Source organism: Anabrus simplex, chromosome 8 (genome assembly GCF_040414725.1).
Source record: "Anabrus simplex isolate iqAnaSimp1 chromosome 8, ASM4041472v1, whole genome shotgun sequence".
Classification (NCBI taxonomy): Eukaryota; Metazoa; Arthropoda; class Insecta; order Orthoptera; family Tettigoniidae; genus Anabrus; species Anabrus simplex.
In genome coordinates, this window is record NC_090272.1 from 211,655,299 (window position 1) to 211,677,214 (window position 21,916).

A 21,916-nucleotide genomic window follows, 5' to 3' on the forward strand; every position below is an offset into this window, starting at 1 on the left:
TTGTGTTAACAAAGAATTAACTGAAGATTTAACTTGCATCATCTTCTTCCTTTCCCAAAACCTCTTCATTCTGGCTGACCTGGCTGCCCTTTCTTCATCAGATATGACATATTGTTTGTGTTGTACAGTTTTTAATGACAATCTTATTTGTTTGTTCTTGAGAATCCTTTTTTTCTTCTCTATTTTCAATTTGCTTTGTAGTTGGTTTATATTATTATTATTATTATTATTATTATTATTATTATTATTATTATTATTATTATTATTATTATTATTATTATTATTATTATTATTATTATGAGGGTGGGTGGCATCTGCAATGTGTAGGTAACTGCGTGTTATTGTGGTGGAGGATAGTGTTATGTGTGAGTTGCAGGGATGTGGAGGACAGCACAAACACCCATCTAACGAGCTACTGGAATTAACCAATGAATGTTAAAGTCCCCGACCCGGCCAGGAATCGAACCCGGGACCCTCTGAACCGAAGGCCAGTACGCTGACCATTCAGCCAACAAGTCAAGACTTTTTTTGTCATAAATCACCCAAAACGAATCGTGCTGGTTTTCTTTGGATCTTTCCCAGTTCTCATATCTAGTAATTCTGGTGAGGGTCTCATACACTTGGGTCTTACCAGAGACTTATACACCTTCTCTATTACATCCTTACTACGATTACTAAATAGCCCCATAACTATGTGAAAAGATCCACACCCTTTATTTACAATCCCATTTATGTGATTACCCCAACGAAGATCTTCCCTTATATTAACTCCTAGGTATTTACAGTAATGCCCTTGAGGTACTTTCAACACATCACTGCTGTGATTTGAAGATCTGTGAACATACTCTGATCTCATTTATATGGACCTGCTTGATTTCATGATATAAACATACATTTCTCCCCCCCCTTAAAAGATGTATTTAATGTAATATATTACTTTGTCAATTTGACAACCAGTTCATGTGGGAATTTGTTGATATCATCAATAAATTATTATTTTTAAATTGAGAGAACTTTTCCTTTGGCGAAACTTACAGCCTGACTTTTCATCACATTTACAGTTATACCGTACCATTGTATGTTGTTTATCTCACAAGATTGTCAACGTCTTTTTGCAGTCCCTCACACTCCTGTAACTTATTTATTACTAATTAATAATGTTATTTGCTTTATGTTCCACTAACTACTTTTACGGTTTTTGGAGATTCGAGGTGCCGGAATTTACTCCCAGAGAAGTTCTTTTACGTGCCAGTAAATCTACCGACACGAGGCTGGCGTATTTGAGCACCTTGAAATACCACTGGACTGATCCAGGATCCAACCAGCCAAGTTGGGGTCAGAAGGCCAGCTGAGCCACTGTCTGAGCCACTCAGCTATTTATTACCCTATACAGTACAACATCATCCTCAAAAAGCCTTATCTCTGATTCTAGTATTACTATAATACAATAATTATGAATGGCTATCAATATTGTAGCTATTTTCATTTTTATTAATTCTTGGTAAAAGAGACATCCAGCTGCAAATGCGGGTGACCAGAAGGATCTGAAAAACAATACTTTTTTAATACATAATTAAAATGTAATATAATTATTATCTAATGACAATATTATAAATGGCAGTTTAATATTGGCAATGGATCTTCCAAATATTTAATGAAAGATGTTGATATCTGCCAACAAAAAGCTCAGCTTCTTGAGATAGGAACTCATGTTCTTAAACAAAGCTCACCTGTCTCCATAGAGAAGTCCCTTACTTACCATGTGTGTCAATTGTTTTATAGCTCTCACTCAAGCGAGGGATGCATGGGCAGTAGATGACTCTCTCCTCCTCATTCACCACCAGTACCTGCTCAGAATTGACCTCGAAGCATATGGCAGGATCCAACAGGAGGCCTTTTTTTCTTCCTTGTGGTTGATGGAAATAATATCTGCTCACCTGGTCATCCATCTTCTGAAAGGCAGTACATTTCCTGGTGAACCTCCAACTTTCCCTTCTGCGTATATATATCACACAAATAATTCACAGGTGATGCTAGTGAAGTTTTGTAATAAACAATTTTAAATTACTGAAGCAAAATTAAATCAAAATTATGGACAAAATCATCAATTTAGTCAAGAAGGAAGACAGGAACTCAAATGCAATGATGTTTGCAAGTGACCTCATGATATGCAGCGAGAGTGAAGATGATGTTCAACAATGACTTAATTGGTGGAAGGGAGGTTTCGACAGGTTTGGATTTAAAACCAGCCAAACCAAATTCGTATGCTTGGTGATGAGCAGAGAGAGCAAAGCTGTTGCACTGAAACCAGGACATCATGACATTAAAACAGCCCAGAATTTTAAATAACTTGGCATCATTTTGTCAACAAACAACAGTGAGGTTCAACCATCTGCAAACTTCTATAGTCCTTCACAGTTTCTATGGGACAAAAGTTTCCCTCAGGAAGCTAAAGTGTCATTGTACAAATCTTACCTACTTCCCATCTTAACCCATAGACTAGAAACTATTACCCTGACTTGAAGGGACAACAGCCAGATTCAACCAAGATGAAGTCCCTCAGGTCAAGTATAAAAATAATATTTAAAAAAACAGACAGGACAGAACCAGTCCACCTCCAACTATGGCTGTAATGAACTGCCTTTAACTTTCTGGAGAAGTTAAGTTTAAAATGGTTTGGTTATCTGATGAGGATGGCATCAACCTGAACACCCAAAGCCTAGTTTGAAAGAGAAGCATCCGGAAAACAAGCTAGAGGTAGTGGATGGATGATGTAGGTGCAAAAGGACAAGTTTAGGAGGAGCCTAGAATGGAAGAAGATACTGGAAGACAAGTGGTGGCACAATAGAAAATTATGGAAGAGATTTATTCATACCCATATTCAGTCTGCTAGAGTGGAGAACCAGAGGTGATGATGATAATAATTAAAGTTGATTGGGCAAGCTCTATTTTGTGACCTAATGCAGCATATGATTTCCTTCCAGATTTTTGTTTGTTTGTTTCTTTCTTTCTTTCTTTCTTTCTTTCTTTCTTTCTTTCTTTCTTTGTGTGTTTCTTTGGGCTGATTTTTTAAATTGTCCCAGTATACCAGTTCTTAACTTTTACTGGTACATCCTCTCTAAAGAGATGTTTTTTTTGTTTCAGCCAACGTATGCAGTCTTACCAGCTGCGGGAGAAGCACAAGTGAGAATATACAATGGAAATCCTGTTGCCTGCTCTTTTGAATTTGATAGCATTCCATTTAACTTGGCCAATATGGAAATGTGGGAAAAAACTATAACAGGTATTGAAGGACAGAAAGAAGCCTCTTTAACATGGAAGTGTGGAGGTGTGGAAGGAAATGAAAATTTGCTGCTGCATTCTGAACAGGTATAATAACTTTCTTTGTTAGTTACATGTTCTGTAATGGCTAGAGCTCTTGCTATTTGTCAACCTTTTCCCCCACCAAGTTTTATTCACCCTTAACACACTAAGGACAGGCCCCGAATGGAGGCTGCTACCCCTTGTAGACCAGATAGTTGAAGCCTCCAAGAAAGAAATTACACTGCTGCCCTCAAACAACTGTAACTCGAAAATTATTCAAGATATCAACCTCAAACTTGGAACATTTACTCACTAGGTTCCTTAGTAGTCTTTACCTGTGGTATTCAAACTTTTTGGTTGTCATACCTCAAAAATCCAATTGTTTTACCTTCGTTGTACCCCCAAAATACGAGTGTACAGTAGAACCCCGAGTAGAACGAGCCACTTCGGTTGACGCATTTCTTCAGATGACACATGGTAAATATTTTTGGAAGTTAAATGTCAAAATAAAAATGCATAAACTCTGTTGTTTTTTTCTATGCTTACAACAACGCGTTTTCGTCTAGTTGACATCATTCAATAAGCACGCTCTTGCCACTGTACTTTTAACACAACTGATTACTGTATACTGTACCTTGCTATTGTATTTCAACAGAACTCGGTCCAGATATCTGGGACAGCGTTCGTATGAGCAAGTAGTTCATATTGAAATGCGGTAAGAAAAGCAGTGGAACTACAGTATAGAACTGCAAGGCCAGTGGAACAACCTTGGGTGAAAGAAAAATATTAATGGAGAAGGGCCGCTGGACTTCCCTGGTTTCCTAACAGAAGCTCCAGTATAGTCTGAACAGTAAACAAGATGAAACTCTCACAACTGAAGCAACGTTAACCACAGTCTACATAATCTTCATGATGAATAATACAGTAATAATAATAATAATAATAATAATAATAATAATAATAATAATAATAATAATAATAATAATAATAATAATAATAATAATAATAATAATAATAATTTTTTTTTGCTATTGGCTTTACGTCGCACTGACACAGATATGTCTTATGGCGACGATGGGACAAGACAGGCCTAGGACTGTGAAGGAAGCGGCCATGGCCTTAATTAAGGTACAGCCCCAGCATTTGCCTGGTGTGAAAATGGGAAACCACGGAAAACCATTTTCAGCGCTGCCGACAGCAGGGTTCGAACCTACTATCTCCTGAATACTGGATACTGGCCGCACTTAAGCGACTGCAGCTATCGAGCTCGGTAATAATAATAATAATAATAATAATAATAATAATAATAATAATAATAATAATAATAATAATAATAATCTTCCTCAGTTTATCCTGCTTGTTCAGAGTCCCTGCATGCACTGAGGCATGAAAGAGTTGGGGCTGGGAATTTAAGGTCGCATGCCCTTCCTGACAGCACGGGATATTCAACTGAATTTCCCACCCCAGCAACACCAGGAATCAAACCACTGTCACTGGGATGACAGGCTAGCAGCTAAGCCTCTACACCACCCTATTCCCCAATAATAACAATAAGGGTATTGTACTCTATATCGCTGTTGGACTCCTTCAGAGTAAAGTTTACAGAAGAAGCCCAAAACTGAGCGGTCAGCAATGGCTGGAGAACTGTTCTGCATTAAAAGAAATTGGAAACTTATTGAACATCACCCTTGGTAAGTTATTCCAATCCCCAACTCCCCTTCTTATAAATGAATACTTGGCCCAATTTGTCCTCTTGAATTCCACCTTTATCTTCATACTGTGATCTTTCCTACTTTTAAAGACACCACTGAAATTTATTCATCTACTGATGTAATTCCACACCATCTCTCCACTGCTTGGAACATACCACTTACATGTTACCAATCTCATGTTATGGTCCATATTGAAATGTACTTAAAGTAAAATAATAATAATAATAATAATAATAATAATAATAATAATAATAATAATAATAATAATAATAATAGAATCCACCAGGTGAGTTGGCCGTGCGCGTAGAGGCGCGCAGCTGTGAGCTTGCATCCGGGAGATAGTAGGTTCGAATCCCACTATCGGCAGCCCTGAAGATGGTTTTCGGTGGTTTCCCATTTTCACACGGCCGCTTCCTTCCAACTCCTAGGCCTTCCCTATCCCATCGTCGCCATAAGACCTATCTGTGTCAGTGCGACGTAAAGCCCCTAGCAAAAAAAAATATATAAAATGGAATCCAGTACTTCATACTTGACTTATTATTTTTTTAAATTGCCAAACTATATACAGATAATCTGCAAACCAGATAATCAGGAGTTTGCTGTATGTTACATATACGTAGAAGTGAGTTATGGAATATATTCTCTCTTTTCCAGGCCTCTACATTTTTAGTCGCAGACAGAACCGTCACCACTTTCGACAAGGATAAGATTGAGAAGTCAGAAGAAGGCATGCCAATAATCAGGTAGGTTCATTTCTATGACATTCATTAAATAAAATACTAACAGTATATTATTTTCCATTTAAGATTTTATTATGATTATATTTAACTTGATATTAATGCTCTTGAATTTATTTACCAAGCGAGTGGTTGTGTGGTTTGGGGCATGTAGTTGTCAGCTTGCATTCGGGAAATAGTGGTTCAAATCCCACTGACAGTAGCCCTGAATATGGTTTCCCATTTTTATACCAGCCAAATGCTGGGGCTGTACCTTAATTAAGGCTGCTTCCTTCCCACTCCTAGCCCTTTCCTATCCCATCATCACCATAAGATCTGTGTGTGTCAGTGCGACGTAAAGCAAATTCTCTTTTGAATTTCTTTTGGTTAAAATTATATCAAACTCAACATTTTATGTTTAATATAACATTCAAGATAAAAATAAGGTATTGATTCTATAAGCAGAATGCCAATATGATCTTGAAATTTGAATGATGCCATCATCACTGTTTTAATGCACTGAACACACAGCAGTATTTCAGTGTTTCTTGGCCCTCCCAGATTTCTTCAACTTCTCACAGTAGTTTATGTATTTGGCTAGAGCTAGTCCTGTTGGGATAATGAATTATTTGTCTAGCTTATAATTCTTTCAGGCTGTCCTCATTCCTATTATGACTGAGTAGGAAGTATCCAGCATTCTTCCTCTTACTGCCGTCTCCCTTCTTGATTGTCTTAGCCTCACCGCTATAGAACAGAACTGGTCTAGTTCAAATTTTATAGACTCTGCATCTGGTGTGTCACTGAACCTGGCTAAATACACCACTAACTTTGAATTCTTAAATTATAATTTTTATAACTGCATTAATGACACCAGCATGTGAAACCTGAATGCTTTAAGGTCCATTTTGTAGGTTCATATCTAAGAAATTATGTGTTTCAGGACTACCAAACTCTGATACCTTTTTATTTGTGGCTAATGTAAACTCATGACTGCTGAGGGCTCTAAAATCCTGAATGAGGTGGGTGAACCAGTGGACATTTTTCACTCACCACTCTCTAAAATTAGACATGCCCTAACATCCTCAAGAACATAAGGTGCTCTCTGTATAAATGTCTCTAGATTTGGGTAGTTTAAACATGGTCATTATTTTAGGAGATCACCGGGCGAGTTGGCCGTGCGCGTAGAGGCGCGCGGCTGTGAGCTTGCATCCGGGAGATAGTAGGTTCGAATCCCACTATCGGCAGCCCTGAAGATGGTTTTCCGTGGTTTCCCATTTTCACACCAGGCAAATGCTGGGGCTGTACCTTAATTAAGGCCACGGCCGCTTCCTTCCAACTCCTAGCCCTTTCCCATCCCATCGTCGCCATAAGACCTATCTGTGTCGGTGCGACGTAAAGCCCCTAGCAAAAAAAAAAAAAAAATTTTAGGAGATTCATTTTTATTTATTTATTTGTTTGTTTGTTTGTTTGTTTGTTTGTTTGTTTGTTTGTTTGTTATTTTTTTTCTGGAATCCTCTATAATTGTGAACATAATCTATTGATGATAAATAAACCTATCTATCTAATAACAGCTGGTGAAAAATATATGCTATCTGTAGACAGTATCAACAAGGATGCAATTAGCAACAAATCACTCTTAAAAATTCAAATCTCTGACACAATCTTAGGTACAATTTTTACAGAAGATATTACTTAAAGTCATAATTCTTTTTGTACAAGTGAATAACACTAGTACCTGCAACATGTTGATGGGGTGATAGTATCTCAGAGGAATTACTGTAAGTCCCTAGGTATTAATATAAGGAAAAGTCTTCAATGGGATAATCGCATAAATGGAATTGTAAATAAAGGTTACAGATCTCTTGATAGGGTTATGAGAGAATTTAGAGGTTGTAGTAAGGATGAGGTCATGATTGGGACAAGTTGGTGGAGGAGGAATGGTACAGGGACAGTATGAGATGGAGGAGGCTCATATACCAACTGTGGGTAACTGGAGATGGTTTAGGAGGATGATGATGATGATGATGATGATGATGATGATGATGATGAGTAAGGATGTAAACGAGAGGGAGCGTAAGACCCCAATTAGAGTATGGTTCCAGTGTATGGGACCAACACCAGGATTACTTGATACAAGTACTGGGAAAGATCCAAAGGAAAGCAGCACTATTCGTTCCAGGCAATTTCCAACAAAAGTGTAGTGTTACAAAAATGTTGCAAGCATTGAGCTGGGAAGACTTGGGCATAAGCAGATGAGCTTGTCATCTAAACGGTATGTTCCGAGCTGTCAGTGGAGAGACGGCGTAGAATGACATTAGTAAACAAATAAGCTTGAGTGGAGCTTTATTTCTTTTTAATGTGGGAAGGATCATAATATTATAAGGATAAAGTTGGAATTCAAGAGGACAAATTGGGGCAAATATTTGTTTATAAGAATGAAATTAGGATTATAATTTGCCAACTGTTACTTTGGCAACAGCACTAAATACAGATCAGTGGTGATTGATTTGATTTAATTTGAACTGAATTACTCAGTAGGTACTCTATTTGAAGTCAAATTTATGCTGTATCTATTTTATGTATTTTATTTGTATTTATTGTTAAATCTGGATATATGTTTTGCTTGTTACTGTTAATAATGTTGTAAAAGTAAAATAACAGTAGGCTAAGAGAAGTCACATGCTTTGCACCAGGCTTTTGGTATGTGTTTTGCTGTTTCGTGTTATGCATGAGGTGGTATGTGGACCCTAAGAGCCATCTTAATTTACTTGCTCCCTTCATGAGTGAAGAAAAGGGCACAAGATCGAGAGATATGGAGGTCACAGCCATGATTGGACCTGCCGGATGGCAGAACAACCTATGATGATGATGATGATGATTCATGAGTGATGTTATGCATGACCATACTTCACTGATTCCATGTAAAGACTTTACCTAGACAGATATATGTGGAGAGGTCTTGTATTCTGGAAGGTCTATCAAGTCATATGTAGAGAGATAAAAACATGTAATAAGATGAACATAATAAAAAGTTGATGAAAGAAGGGGATGCAATAGAAAGAAGACACAAGGACATGGACAATCTCCCTGTCTTCATCCGCAACTGTCATCAAATATGAGGGCTGTAAATAAAGTAGTGGATGAGTACCAACACGATGGATTGACATGGTGAACGGCCCCCTACAGAGTTCTCTCAGAGCAACCACATTGAAAGCTTTAGATAGGAAAGAATGACGGAGAATCAGCTAGATGGTTGAACATTATGATAGTCACGACGCCTCAGTCATGAGGCAAAACAAAGAAGAAGAAATGTAGTCCAGATACTCGCAGGAGATTGGGCATGCACAAATAGGATATGGGAGCGGTCAGGTGGCGCTGTTGTCAGTGCGTAGTGTGCATTTGAAGGGTATCCAGTTGGGAGTGTTGTTGCTGTGTGGCATTGAGGTGAAGAGTGTCGATTTCACCACTCTTGAGCATGTTTTCAAAAGGTGATCAGCGTTCATGGATTAAAATCGAGGTTGCCCGTGGCAAAACTGCATCAGAATGTTATTGAGGATTACGTGAAGCCTGTGGCGAGAATGCATTATCGTATAGGACAGTTGCACGATGGGTCGAGGCGCTTTGTGCAGGTCGGAATGCGACTGTGGATTTGCACCGCAGAGGTCAGCCGTCCATTCCTCAAGATCAGGTTGACATCATAAGTGGTCTCGTTTCCACAGACTATCGATGGACTGTCCAGGAATTATCTGTAGAGGTTGGTCTCGATCATCAAACGGTAAGGCACATACTGGCAAAATGTCTTAACATGAGGAAAGTTGCATCCCGTAGGGTTCCACATCAGTTCACCGATGTGCAGAAATGGCACTGATATGCACTGGCTGGCATCCACCTGGACAGATACCACAGTGGAGGAGACACATTTCTGCCTCATATTGTCGCCATTGATGAGAAGTGGGCACCAGACTACAAGCCTGAATTAAAGTGTCAATCGAATGAATGGCACCACCCAGGTTTGTCACATCCACAGAAATTTCAACAGTAACCCAGTCGGGTGAAGCTTATTCTGATTGTGGCATACGACTACAACAGTGTTATTCTTATACATGCTGTGCCTGAGGGACAAACCGTCAACAGTGACTACTATTGCCGATTTCTGGAGCGACGTCTGTGTCCGGCTATGTAGCGCAAATGTCCACGTTTATTACAAGACTCTATTGTGTTGCATGACAACGCACATTCTACTACAGGTCTACTACATCCATTTCTTCTCAGTCCCCACAATGAACATTTCTACTTCCCAGCTTAATCAGGAGGGCAAGTCTATGATGATGATGATGATGATGATGGCTAAAATTAGGAAATTAAGCGACTCAAATCATCAGCAGCATATAAAAATCAGCAAATTGCTTCTCAACACCCGATAACAAATATGAATACAGCAAACTCGCGATTATCCACACTAATCACTGGACAAAGTTGAACGGTTAATATGATTTTATGCATTTTAATGCACAACGAAACTTTTAATAATACCAAACATACAATACTGTCTGAAAATTCAATAATTCCAAACCATTAACACATTCCATAACCATTTTTACCAATAAAATAGGCTAATTTTAAAACCTATATATGTCTATTGTTGGTAAAACACTTGAGGTACAAAAAGTGAATTCTGTTTGCTATTTTTAATGTCTCTAATAGACAGAACACCAATCCCATAATCATTCACTAATGTCTTTACTGATGCTCCTTTCTCTGCTGAATTTAAAGTGCACAGTCCATGTGTATTCAAAATGCCGTGACAAAAATGAAGGAAATAAAATAATAATACAATAAAACTCGGGGGTACACAGATAACCCTGAAACTGGATAATTGGGAGTTTTCTGTATTATGAAAATAAGAAAATAATATTTATATTGTAAAGTAAAGAACTTATAACTGATTTTCCACTATAAAACTGCCATGTACTCTTAACAAATTTGTGCACAGCTATTTTCAAGAGTAGCTGCAGAGCAAATATGACTACTGCTGATATGTAATGATTTGATTTTGTAATGTTAATTTTGAAGACCGGTTAGTTGTGTACACTCGCTTCAAAACACTAGTGATTTTTAACAGGCTGGAATGCAGAAAACAAATCATGTACTATTATGCTGCTGATATTAAGAAAATATTACAGTCTATTTGAACATACAACTTCTTGGAAGCACATATTATAGTAATACATTAATATGTAGCATTTGAAGTACAACATCTCGTATCATTCATCCACCATATTGGTTGACTCATCAGCCATGTCGCTGGCTGCCTCACCCACAATATTAGTGTCCTCATCAGCTTGATCACTGCTTTCCAAGCCAACATCTATCACAATCCTTTTGAGTTCCTGCTCTGTTAATACATTATGACGCCGGTTTGAATTTCTTTCTTAATACTCATAATATTCCAAGAAAGACTCTGAGGATTGAGTTCACATAAAAGAAAGACATGTGTATAATACTCTATCCACATGGCCTTACATGGTAAATGGATACTCCATTTTTTTCCTACGCTTACAGTATATGAACATTAATACTCCAAGAAGGTTTTAGAACGCATATATCAAAATGATCAAATTCTGCCTTCTTCACCCATCATCAATGACCTGGAGTATGTTTTTAACTTTGTCCTTATTTACTTTACCACACTCTTTATTGTTGCTCTCTGTTCTACAATCCCCTGTGGGTGGGGGCAGTAGAATAACACCCACAGTATCCCATACCTGTCGTAAAATGCGAATAAGAGGGGCCCTCATTGACCACAGGGCACTTAGCTGAATCCTGGTATTGCGTCTGCTTACTTGTGCTAGAATCCTCACTTTCATCTATCCTACCTGACCTCCCTTGGTCAACTCTTGTTCTTTCTTCAACCCTGATGCTCTTAGGTTCCGAGGGCTAAGGGAGTCTTTTTTTTTTCACACCCTTCATGGCCCTTTCTTTCTTTCCTTCTTTCTATCTTTCTTTGGCCGATGCATTAATTTTTTGAAGTGTCAGATCCCTACCATTTTTTTTCTCTGATTAGTGTTATATAGAGGATGGTTGCCTAGTTGTACTTCCTCTTAAAACAATAATCACCACCACCATCTGTTCTACAGCCATAGCAGCACGTTTCACAACTTTGGAGGCCATTAATCTTTTTATACGATATTTCTGCCCTGAAAAGAGATTGTTTCATATGGTTTCTTTAGAGGTGTTACCAGTCTTAAACAGAACTCCAGTTCTGTTAATGAACATAGAGGTAACACAAGAGAACTGAGTCCTGATAGTAATTCACTGCACATGAACAACAGCAATACTGTTACTGACATAATTCACTAGTGTTCCATGCAGCCATGATTATACCACTCATGCTGAGGAAACAGATTGTCACTCTGTTTATAGAGGGTAGCTCCCCTGCCTGTCTCCTGTTATCGCTTGTCCTTATGAATAATACTTCCAAAGAGGACCCAAGTTGACAGTGACATTGACTGATATCAGAAACATTTATTCCTTCCCTAGTGCTAGCTCTCAAACTTGCTATTATAAACCATTCTACTTCGTTCACTCATAAATTTAACAAAGTTTCTTCCACCTGTTATTTATAATCAGTTCAAAGCAATCCATTTTTTTCTTTCTAGGATACTCTATGTTGATTTTGATGACTCATCTGTGATAAGATTAGTCGGTGATGGCCACACTGAAAAGTATGAAAATATCAGCAGTACAAATGCAACCAAATATAGAGAGGTTGAACCAATCACGTGAGTACAATTAAAAAAACAATTAATAATTTCTACTTTTTACATCACTTTAATCTAAAAATGGATATTTCTAGCTTTTCTTGAATTTTGAATAAAAACACAGAGTAATAATGATGATTGTTCAAAACAAAATTAGTGTGAATTTTTTAATATGCTCATTGAAGAGCTTGCTCACTCTGTGAATCACTGGTAGAGTGACAGCCTCCAGATCCCAAGATTATGGGTTCAAACCTAGCAGAGGGTGGTAGATTTTTCAAGTGCAAAGAAATAACCATCTAAGATAAAATTCTACAAGAATTTAATTGTATAAAGTCCACCTGTTGCAATACACGTTTGCCATTTTATAAATGGTCTGTCTAAAAAGCTACATAGGACATGTTTCATCCACATTTGGGATATTATCAGCTAATTAGTGAAAGACAAAATAAAATTGGAACAAGGATAATATAAAACACTTGATGAATAAAACTTAATTCTATTGGCGAATCAATCAATGGTAATACAATACCACGTCAAAAGTTAACACACAGATGAGATTAAAATATGTACAGTGAATACAGAATCCACATCTTAAACATGCATTTAGAATTTGAAAATTAATTGCACACATTACAATTTTTAATTATGTGATATTGCCATTAAATAAGTTTCTTAGTGTTGATCTCGGAAAAGTTAATTAATTAATTTCAAGTCTCTTATGGCTGAAGGTTGATCCCATTACATCATGAGTTGTAGGAGGATGGCCTAGAAAGCATAAATTTTCGTTCATTACTTGTAAGAAATGACCACTTAGCACTCTGTTATATGATGAAAAAGATCTGTGGTGACACATTTAGTGTTTACCTGCCAAATTAAAAGAATTTTAGCCATAAATCACTCAAGAGAAATTTGGATTATTCAGCCATTTGTAGAGTAAAACAGAACATCCAGATTGGCACACAGTCATTCTATATGGTATCAAATCTAAAGTTGATTAATAATAATAATAATAATAATAATAATAATAATAATAATAATAATAATAATAATAATAATAATAATAATAATAATAATAATAATTTAGGGAAGAAACCTAAGAAGATTGAATGTCAGATCAGAATGTCATAATAGTAAGTGAAAGTGAATAAAGGTGAAGCAAAGCTAATGCAATGAGCTCGCAGTTACAGTCAACAGTATTCTGTAAGAACGAAGTGACTTCTTGGACGGAACTATCTTTACATCAGTCTATTTTCAGACCAACTTTGCTGCACGGGAGTGAAAGCTAGGCGGACTCAGTATGTCTTATTCATTATTTAGGAGAAACTATCATTTAGTGGTGAGAATGATCGTTGGTAGAAACAGGTGGGAACCATGGCAGAGGGATACCGGAATGAGGGAATAAAGGTAAATAAGGAATAAACTTGATGGATGAAGCTATATGCATATATCACCTTCAATGGTGGGGTCATGCGAGGCAAGTGGAGGAGGATAGGTTGCCTAGGAGAATAATGGACTCGTCCATGCAGGGTAAGAGAACTAAAGAGAGACCAAGGCAATGGTAATAATAATGATGATAACAGGTGGGGAAATAAATGAGGCCAGAAAGCTATTTGCAAATAGAGGATTGTGGAGGTGGTTAGTTAATTCACAGAGGCTTGCAGACTGAATGCTGATGGGCATAGCTTTCTATAATAAGAACGTTTTTGTTTGTTCAGGTACGATGTGATGATAGACAATGTGGCAGAGAAAGTGGGTCAAGTTGAATTGAAGCTTGGTGGAGTGTATTCACTGCTGTTGATGAAGGACCAGGGTGGTAATTCTACTTATGTAAGTAATGTTCTGTATGATTATTGTCGTGTTTTCTTTGATGTGCCCTAACTTTAAAATATGCAAATAAATTAATGACTCTCGGAATCCAACAATATATATAGTTATAAATAAAATCCCATCTGTTTTATCACCATAATTTATTTCAGGATGACCCAATAATGGCACACATACATAAATTCAACCATGACTGAACACACTCACTAGTTGCTGGCTATTTACAAGTCTCTGCTTTTATCACACCGCAGACGGTCTGGCCCGTTGATATTACCTGAGAGGGCTATAATCCTGATTGACAGGCCTTTCACTTGTGCTCACAAGTCCAGTCACCCAACACCGCAGTTGCATGCAGACAGCTAGGTTTCAACACAGGGCTACTCACCACACAACACACGATGACTGTTCCTTGGTTAGACTCTAGAGAAATTCCACTATACTCAGCACTGCTTTACTTCTAAATTGACGTTTCGGCCGATTTTGGCTCCGTCTGGTGGTTATGCGCTGAAACATAGACATCCAACCAATCCCAAGCTGCCATTCATATTGACTTATATCAACAGAGTGCGATCTTGAAATCTAGTTGCCAACTCTAATGTTTACACTCACCTCATAGTTAACCTATCTCACTCAGTGCATATGGTATTCGGTACGGTTTGCGATCTTTTGCATTTTTCTTCAGTAATTAATGTTCTTAGTATTAATTTGCATCCCTCTAGTATAGTACAGTATAGCGTAGTTCACAGTTTACCATAGCATAAGTTAGTACAATACAGGTTGAGTACTTCAGTGTATAAAAATAGCTGTAGTTTTATTTACATCCATATATTGGTTAGTATACTTAGTTTGTGCGTGTTTACCATGTCTCAGTGTAGTTCGGAAAAGACAAGTGGCAAGAAAGTGACTCTGAGATGAGTGAAGTGTTACCTTTGTAGGCCATAACCTCCTCCTTGTGCCAGCCATTAGCGGTGAGTAATGTGTTATTTCCTCATTCTCTTTTATTCTTAATAATGTATTTTCTTTTTAGTGCTGGATGTTGTTAATAAGTGTAGTTTTTGTGAATTTGTTTTTAATTCCAATTCATTATCTTTTCTGAGTACGGTATTACAATTTACAAGGGCTGTTTATCGCAGTCGTATTACATCAACTGTTCTCATGGCAGTAGCGCGCTGGCAACAGAGGTAAGGTGATGCTCATTTGTTTTGCGAAACATCAATTTAGAAGTAAAGCCATGCGGAGTATAATTCATACAGTCACACGCAGTGAACAACAAAACACTGACAACTACACAGTCACAGCTCAACACAGCTAAAGAGCAGGACAATATTCCTCACAACAATGGCCATTAACACTGTTCCAATTACACTCATGATGGCTGCTCCAATCGCTGACTCTACGGCGGTCCTCAGTCCACAGAAGCGCGCCCACACACACACACACACACACACACAGTACTCTGTGCCGTACCTGACGATACCCTGATGACAGCAGTCAACAGCCGTCTTCAGTCAAGCTACTCCCTCGACACTCCGATGCAACAACTGCTCGTTCAGACTCTGGTCGTACACTAGCGACAGCCAACACTGCTGTTGCCCTCAGTCCAGACACCAAACTGCAACACACTGAGTCCAACACTGACTTTAACTCTGAGTCCCACACTGACTGACCTGCTCGTGGCTATCCTCCTTTTTATAGCTCGGGTGATGTGTACCAGACTATTCGCAATGTGGCTAGAGACGGAACATTCTCGCTACACCCCGCAGAAACACATGGGTAAACATGACGAAGAGAACAATACACAGGAAGGCCGGCTGAGAGATTGCCGGTCTGACTCACTAGCCCCTTCCAGGAAGTACCAAAAGGGGCTACCACAAGACTGGCACATAACAATGTACTCTATAATACACCTACTGAAGGAGGCAAATGGCATGTTTAATAAACTATCATCATTACCATCACCACTTCTCTAGATAAAGTAGGGTTTAGAAAATATGGCAACGAATGTCTAAATGCTGTATTTGTTCATTGTTTTTATAGGCTATGAGGACTAGACACCAACAGCAGTGACAATCAGTCGAATAGAAGCATCAGAATTGTGTCTTCATAGGAGAATGCTTCGTATTCCATGGACAGCCCAAAAATCCAATGAAGAAATACTAATGGGAGCCAAAGTTGTACAAGAACTTCTAATAGCAATAAAATGTAGAAAACTGGCCTACCTAGGACACATGGTATCTAGAACTTCTGAATTTAAAAATACAAGAGAAAATAGAAGGTCATAGAGGTGCTGGAATAAGACAAACATCTCAGCTGAGAAATGTTCAAGATTGGACAAATATACAAAACCCTCACAGGCTACTTGCAGAAAACAGAAACAAATATACCAGATTGATAGCCAACATCAGTAGGGGACCTAATACCAACACATTCAAGAAGAAGAGGAAGAGTGCTGCCTTACACAACAAAGATGCTTACAGTTGCTGCTTTATCTACACACTGCTCAGTAGCATGTATTGTATCCTCTGCTCAGGCAAAGTGACGCCGGTGTGCAGAGCTTTGTCAGTTATAATATTTTGTGTGAAGCTAGACAATGTACTCTGATGTTACTAATGAAAATTACTATACTTTCACTTCAAGTTATAATACACATAGCATGTCCATTAATTAAATATGAAGTGTACATTTTTTGAATTGAACTACTGTAGTTCACTATTAGAAGCACCTCAGGTATTTCATATTGGTTGGAGACCTAATTTTTTAGCTCTCTTTAATCTTGGAGTGGGATATGATATTTTTGTTTCACAATGCACCAATACAGTGACAATTAGATAGGACTGCTCTAGGACTGGGAAGGTTACAGATCTCTCCATATGATATGAGCGTATTTAGGGGTTCTAGTAAGAATGTAAAGGAGAGAGCATATAAGACTCTGGTAAGACCGCAGTTAGAATATGGTTCTAGTATATAGGACCCTCACCAGGATTACTTGATATGAGAAATGGTAAAGATCCAAAGAAAAGCAGCACGATTTATTCTGGGTGATATCCAACAAATATACCAGATTGATATCCGACAAAAGAGTAGTGTTACGAAAATGTTGCAAACTTTGGGCTGGGAAGACTTGTGAGTAAGGAGACAAGCAGCTCAGCTAAATGGCATGGTCTGAGTTGTCAGAGGGACTTGGTGTGGAATGACATTAGTAGACAAATACGCTTGAGTGGAGCTTTTAAAGGTAGAAAAGATCATTATGTGAAGATAAAATTTGAATTTTAAAGGACAAACTGGGGCAACCAATCATTTATAGGAAGAGATATTAGGGATTGGAATAATTTATCTAGGGAAATGTTCAATAAATTTCAAAAGTTCTTTGCATCTTGCATGAATCATTTAGTGAGGTCTATTTTCTTTCTGTGCAGAAGATGAACTTGTTTACCATCACCCCACCAAACAGCGTGCACATGCTGTGGCTCATCCCCCAGTACATTGTCATCACCATGGGAGAAGTGATGTTTTCCATCACTGGGTTGGAGTTCTCCTTCACACAGGTGACAAACTTTCTCAGTCTTGCTCCTGAGACAAATTACAATAATGAAGATATATGGCTCTAATGGATGTTTTATTTCAGGCACCTGTCAGCATGAAATCAGTGATGCAGGCCGGATGGCTTCTGACAGTCGCCTTTGGAAATTTAATTGTCGTAATCATCGCAGAAGCCAAGTTCTTTGACAGTCAGGTAAATATCCCAAGAACTTTATATTTACAAATATACAGTCTCCTTCTACTGCCTAACCGAATCATATGTTTGACCAGCTGTTCTACCCATCATTGAGAAACAATCACTTAGCGGGTGCATGATTACGATTAAAGTTTTGTTGACCCCTCAGGTTGTTATAGAAATTGGTAATATGGTTGTCCCTGGGGTAGTTTTTGAGATTCTGAAGCACATACACTGTAGGTGGACATGCCTTTCCTTATCAGCACTGTACAGTTTCATCTTTTTTCTTTTTTCTTCCATCATTGCTGCTACTGATTTGTTCTCTTACTTCCAGTATAAAAATAAAATTTTGGGAAAAGTGCAAAGCCTTTATAATGTTGTCAGGATGATCTCCACTGCAACTCTCCATAATGTTAGTATCGGCTCTTCAACTAAAACTTCCACATGACTGCCACTGATATTTTCCTTATTTTTTACTTTATAGGAAAATTTATGCATATAAAATCCCTATGTCCATCTGCGTGTCTGTCTTTCACAGTGATATTGAGAAAATAAAAACATTTTAGCAGCTGAAATTCAATTTTAAACCCATATATTTGGGATGAACACTGTGTTTTAATTTGTATCCTTCCCAAGTGATGTTCAGCTTCTAAAATATATTGAACGATAGGAATATTGTGACTATCAAAGGGTAGAGAAAGGCGCACCTATTCAATACCATTAGATAAATATTGTATCTTATATTACTGGTACTAGTTTCACCGGGCGAGTTGGCCGTGCACGTAGAGGCGCGCGGTTGTGAGCTTGCATCCAGGAGATAGTAGGTTCGAATTCCACTATCGGCAGCCCTGAAAATGGTTTTCCGTGGTTTCCCATTTTCATACCAGGCAAATGCTGGGGCTGTACCTTAATTAAGGCCATGGCCGCTTCCTTTCAACTCCTAGGCCTTTCCTATCCTATCGTCGCCATAAGACCTATCTGTGTCGGTGCGACGTAAAGCCCCCTAGCAAAAAAAAAAAAAGTACTAGTTTCATCCTTGTTACATTAGGTCATTTTCAGCCATGATCAAAATTCGAAATACATGCATTCGACTATATAACCACCAATAAAGCCTTAATCTAAACCAGTGGTAAAATATCAGACTGCACATTAAAAATTGGAATTAAAATAACGCATTAAAACTATTGTGAATGGTGGTGTTGGACTATACCAATGCCCTTATAATAAACAAGTATTTTTGAGTCTTGAATTGATCTTATTGTTGGTGTCCGTGTCAAGTACACATGAATTACGAGGGACATGGGAGCATTCACTTCACACTGAATTAAAACAAAGATCATTACACCTGATGGAAAGGCCACTTATTCAAGTTGTGAACATCCCCTTCAAAGCTATATAAACTGTTACTTGTACACTCTATTCTAGAAGGCATAATTTGTAGTCAAATGGGTCCTCATATAAACAATGAATATTCCAAGATCAGTTCAAAACTCAAGAATACTTGTTTATTATAAGGACATTGGCATAGTCCAACAATACCATTCACAACAGTTTTAATGTGGTATTTTAATTACAATTTTAAATATGTAGTCTGATATTTCACCACTGTTTTAGATTAAGACTTTACTTAAGTCATACCAATTTGTAATTGTTATTGGTGGTTATATAGTCTATATGCATGTATTTCAAATTTTGATCATGGCTGAAAACAGGGGCGGCCTTACCTTATGTGCTGAAGTGCTGTAGCACATTGCCTATTGGGAAAATAAATTAGTTTAAAAATATTATCTACAATCAAATACAGTGCATTGAAAAAGACATCAGCCAAAGAATAGGAAACTATTCAACTCCCCTCACAACCATGTAACTACTGGTGCGCATCATGCCGGGTGCTGTGCAATCACAGCTCAGCGAGCTTTTAGCCAGAAACCAGGAACTCGGCCTTTTGCGCATGCGTGCCAAACTTTTCCGATACAAAGAGAATGTGTTCCGATAGGCTGTGGAAACAACAGCCAAGGCATCACCTCACAGCGATTCTTCATTCGACCACAGAGAATCAGCACTTGCACTAGTCACACTTGCACTACAAACGATATGTGAACATGGCAGCTGGCACCCTCTTGACTCAGCGGTAGTATTTAAGAGGAGATCACTCAAAGCAAACAGGAAAACAAAGTACTATAGAGCTGTTCGCGCCGGTTTTTTAATACCAAAGAGGATAGAATACTACCAACTTGCCTATTCCATACCCACATTTGTAAATCGATGAACTATTAAAAAAATGTACTTTTTATGTTATCAAAATAAGGCCATGATATTGTGATTTTATTTAATTAAAAAGTCTAGTTAATAAATGACACTATAAAAAACATAACATATAATTTTGCATTGCGACGTTGCTGGTTTTATTTCAATGATGTTGGTAAAATTGATAAATTCTGTTTTTGCGCGCTCATACCAAGTGTTTGAGATCGTGAATATTTTGCTATTGCAGGTGTTACTGTGTGTTTAATTATATAGTTTTATAGTTTTTTTATGAGGAATGTGTATATGTGTTGGGGTTGTTTGTGTGTTTGTTCAGTATGGAAAACTCAGTGGAGAACTTCTTGAAAACCACATACCAGTATGTTTCTAAATGTTTTTATTTTTTGGAGTGGGGATGGGTTACAGCACACAACTGATTTTCTGCACCAGCCGCCACTGGCTGAAGATGACTTAATGTAACAACGTTGAAACTAGTACCAATAATATGACATAATATTAATCTAATGGTATTGAATAGGTGGAACTTTCTCTACCCTTTGATAGTGATCAATTGTCAATATGGACCATGATGAAATTCATAACTTATTAGGAACATTGTGGTGTGTTAACCTTGAAGTGGGATGGTTTCTCCTCTCTCCCTAGATTTCCGTATGCTTTCCCTCAATTTAGTTTTAATTTTCTATGTTTCTCATTTCAGGCATACGAGTTCTTGCTGTTTGCAGGTCTCATGATTGTAGACATGGGTATCTTTGCTTTGATGGCTTGGGGCTATCAGTACGTTAAGGCGCCAGAAGATGAAGCGGAGACACAGAATGGCGACGTGCCTTTACAGTCGACCAAGGAGAAAAATGGGTTTGATAATAAGAACTTCAAAACAGATGATGAACAATGACGATGAAATATGACTAATTAATACTTGGTCATAGGTGTTATTTATCTGCTGAGCAGATATCATTGACAAAACCAGGAACCCATTTCATAACACAGTACGTCAGGAGAGGAAAGTGTGGACAGAATATTGCTGCATGCTTTTCTAAACAAGCAGGAGATTTGTGATAGTCATCAAAGAAGGACATAACATCAGAGGTTATGGTGACATATTTATATATGTAATTTATATTTGTTCATTTAATATTCTCTCTTCTGATTTGTTCAGTTCAGTTTGATCTTTAAGATGATGCTGAAATGTTTCAATGTCGTACTTTTACAGTTCCTCACAAAATGATGTTACATTTTAATGAGTCTGAAACTGGTCACATTCTGTGATCGTTGATGTGGAGGTTTTTAAAATGAAAATATTACTACACACTTTTATCATCACTGACAATTTATAAATTCATCAAAAACCAAAGTAGGGTCAAGTACGTACACACGCGTGCGCGTGCGCACACACACTCCCTCTCTCTCTCTCTCTCTCTCTCTCTCTCTCTCTCTCTCTCTCTCTCTCTCTCTCTCTCTCTCTCTCTTAATTCTCTTCATTCTATCCACTCTACCGGTCACTGAATGAGGCCTTTCTTATATATTAATACTTACCTCTTCTTTTACTCTTAATTATGTTCTCTCTATTGCATGTTGGAACCACTGGGCACTCCAATTTATACAGCTGTTGGGGAACTGAAT

General features: G+C 37.9%; 1 protein-coding gene across 3 annotated transcripts in view; it reads left to right on the forward strand.

The window, feature by feature from the left end:
• Positions 1 to 21,685, forward strand: part of LOC136878988 (peptide transporter family 1) — a 292,467-nt gene extending 270,782 nt beyond the window's left edge. For all 3 annotated transcript variants that reach the window (XM_067152653.2, XM_068229020.1, XM_067152654.2), the window contains 7 exons: positions 3,145 to 3,369; positions 5,670 to 5,758; positions 12,391 to 12,513; positions 14,208 to 14,319; positions 17,733 to 17,861; positions 17,942 to 18,049; positions 20,994 to 21,685. In XM_067152653.2, coding sequence (XP_067008754.2) covers positions 3,145 to 3,369; positions 5,670 to 5,758; positions 12,391 to 12,513; positions 14,208 to 14,319; positions 17,733 to 17,861; positions 17,942 to 18,049; positions 20,994 to 21,188 — 981 coding nt within the window. In that variant the 3' untranslated portion in view covers positions 21,189 to 21,685. The remainder of the gene's footprint in view (positions 1 to 3,144; positions 3,370 to 5,669; positions 5,759 to 12,390; positions 12,514 to 14,207; positions 14,320 to 17,732; positions 17,862 to 17,941; positions 18,050 to 20,993) is intronic.
• The last annotated feature ends 231 nt before the right edge of the window (positions 21,686 to 21,916 follow it).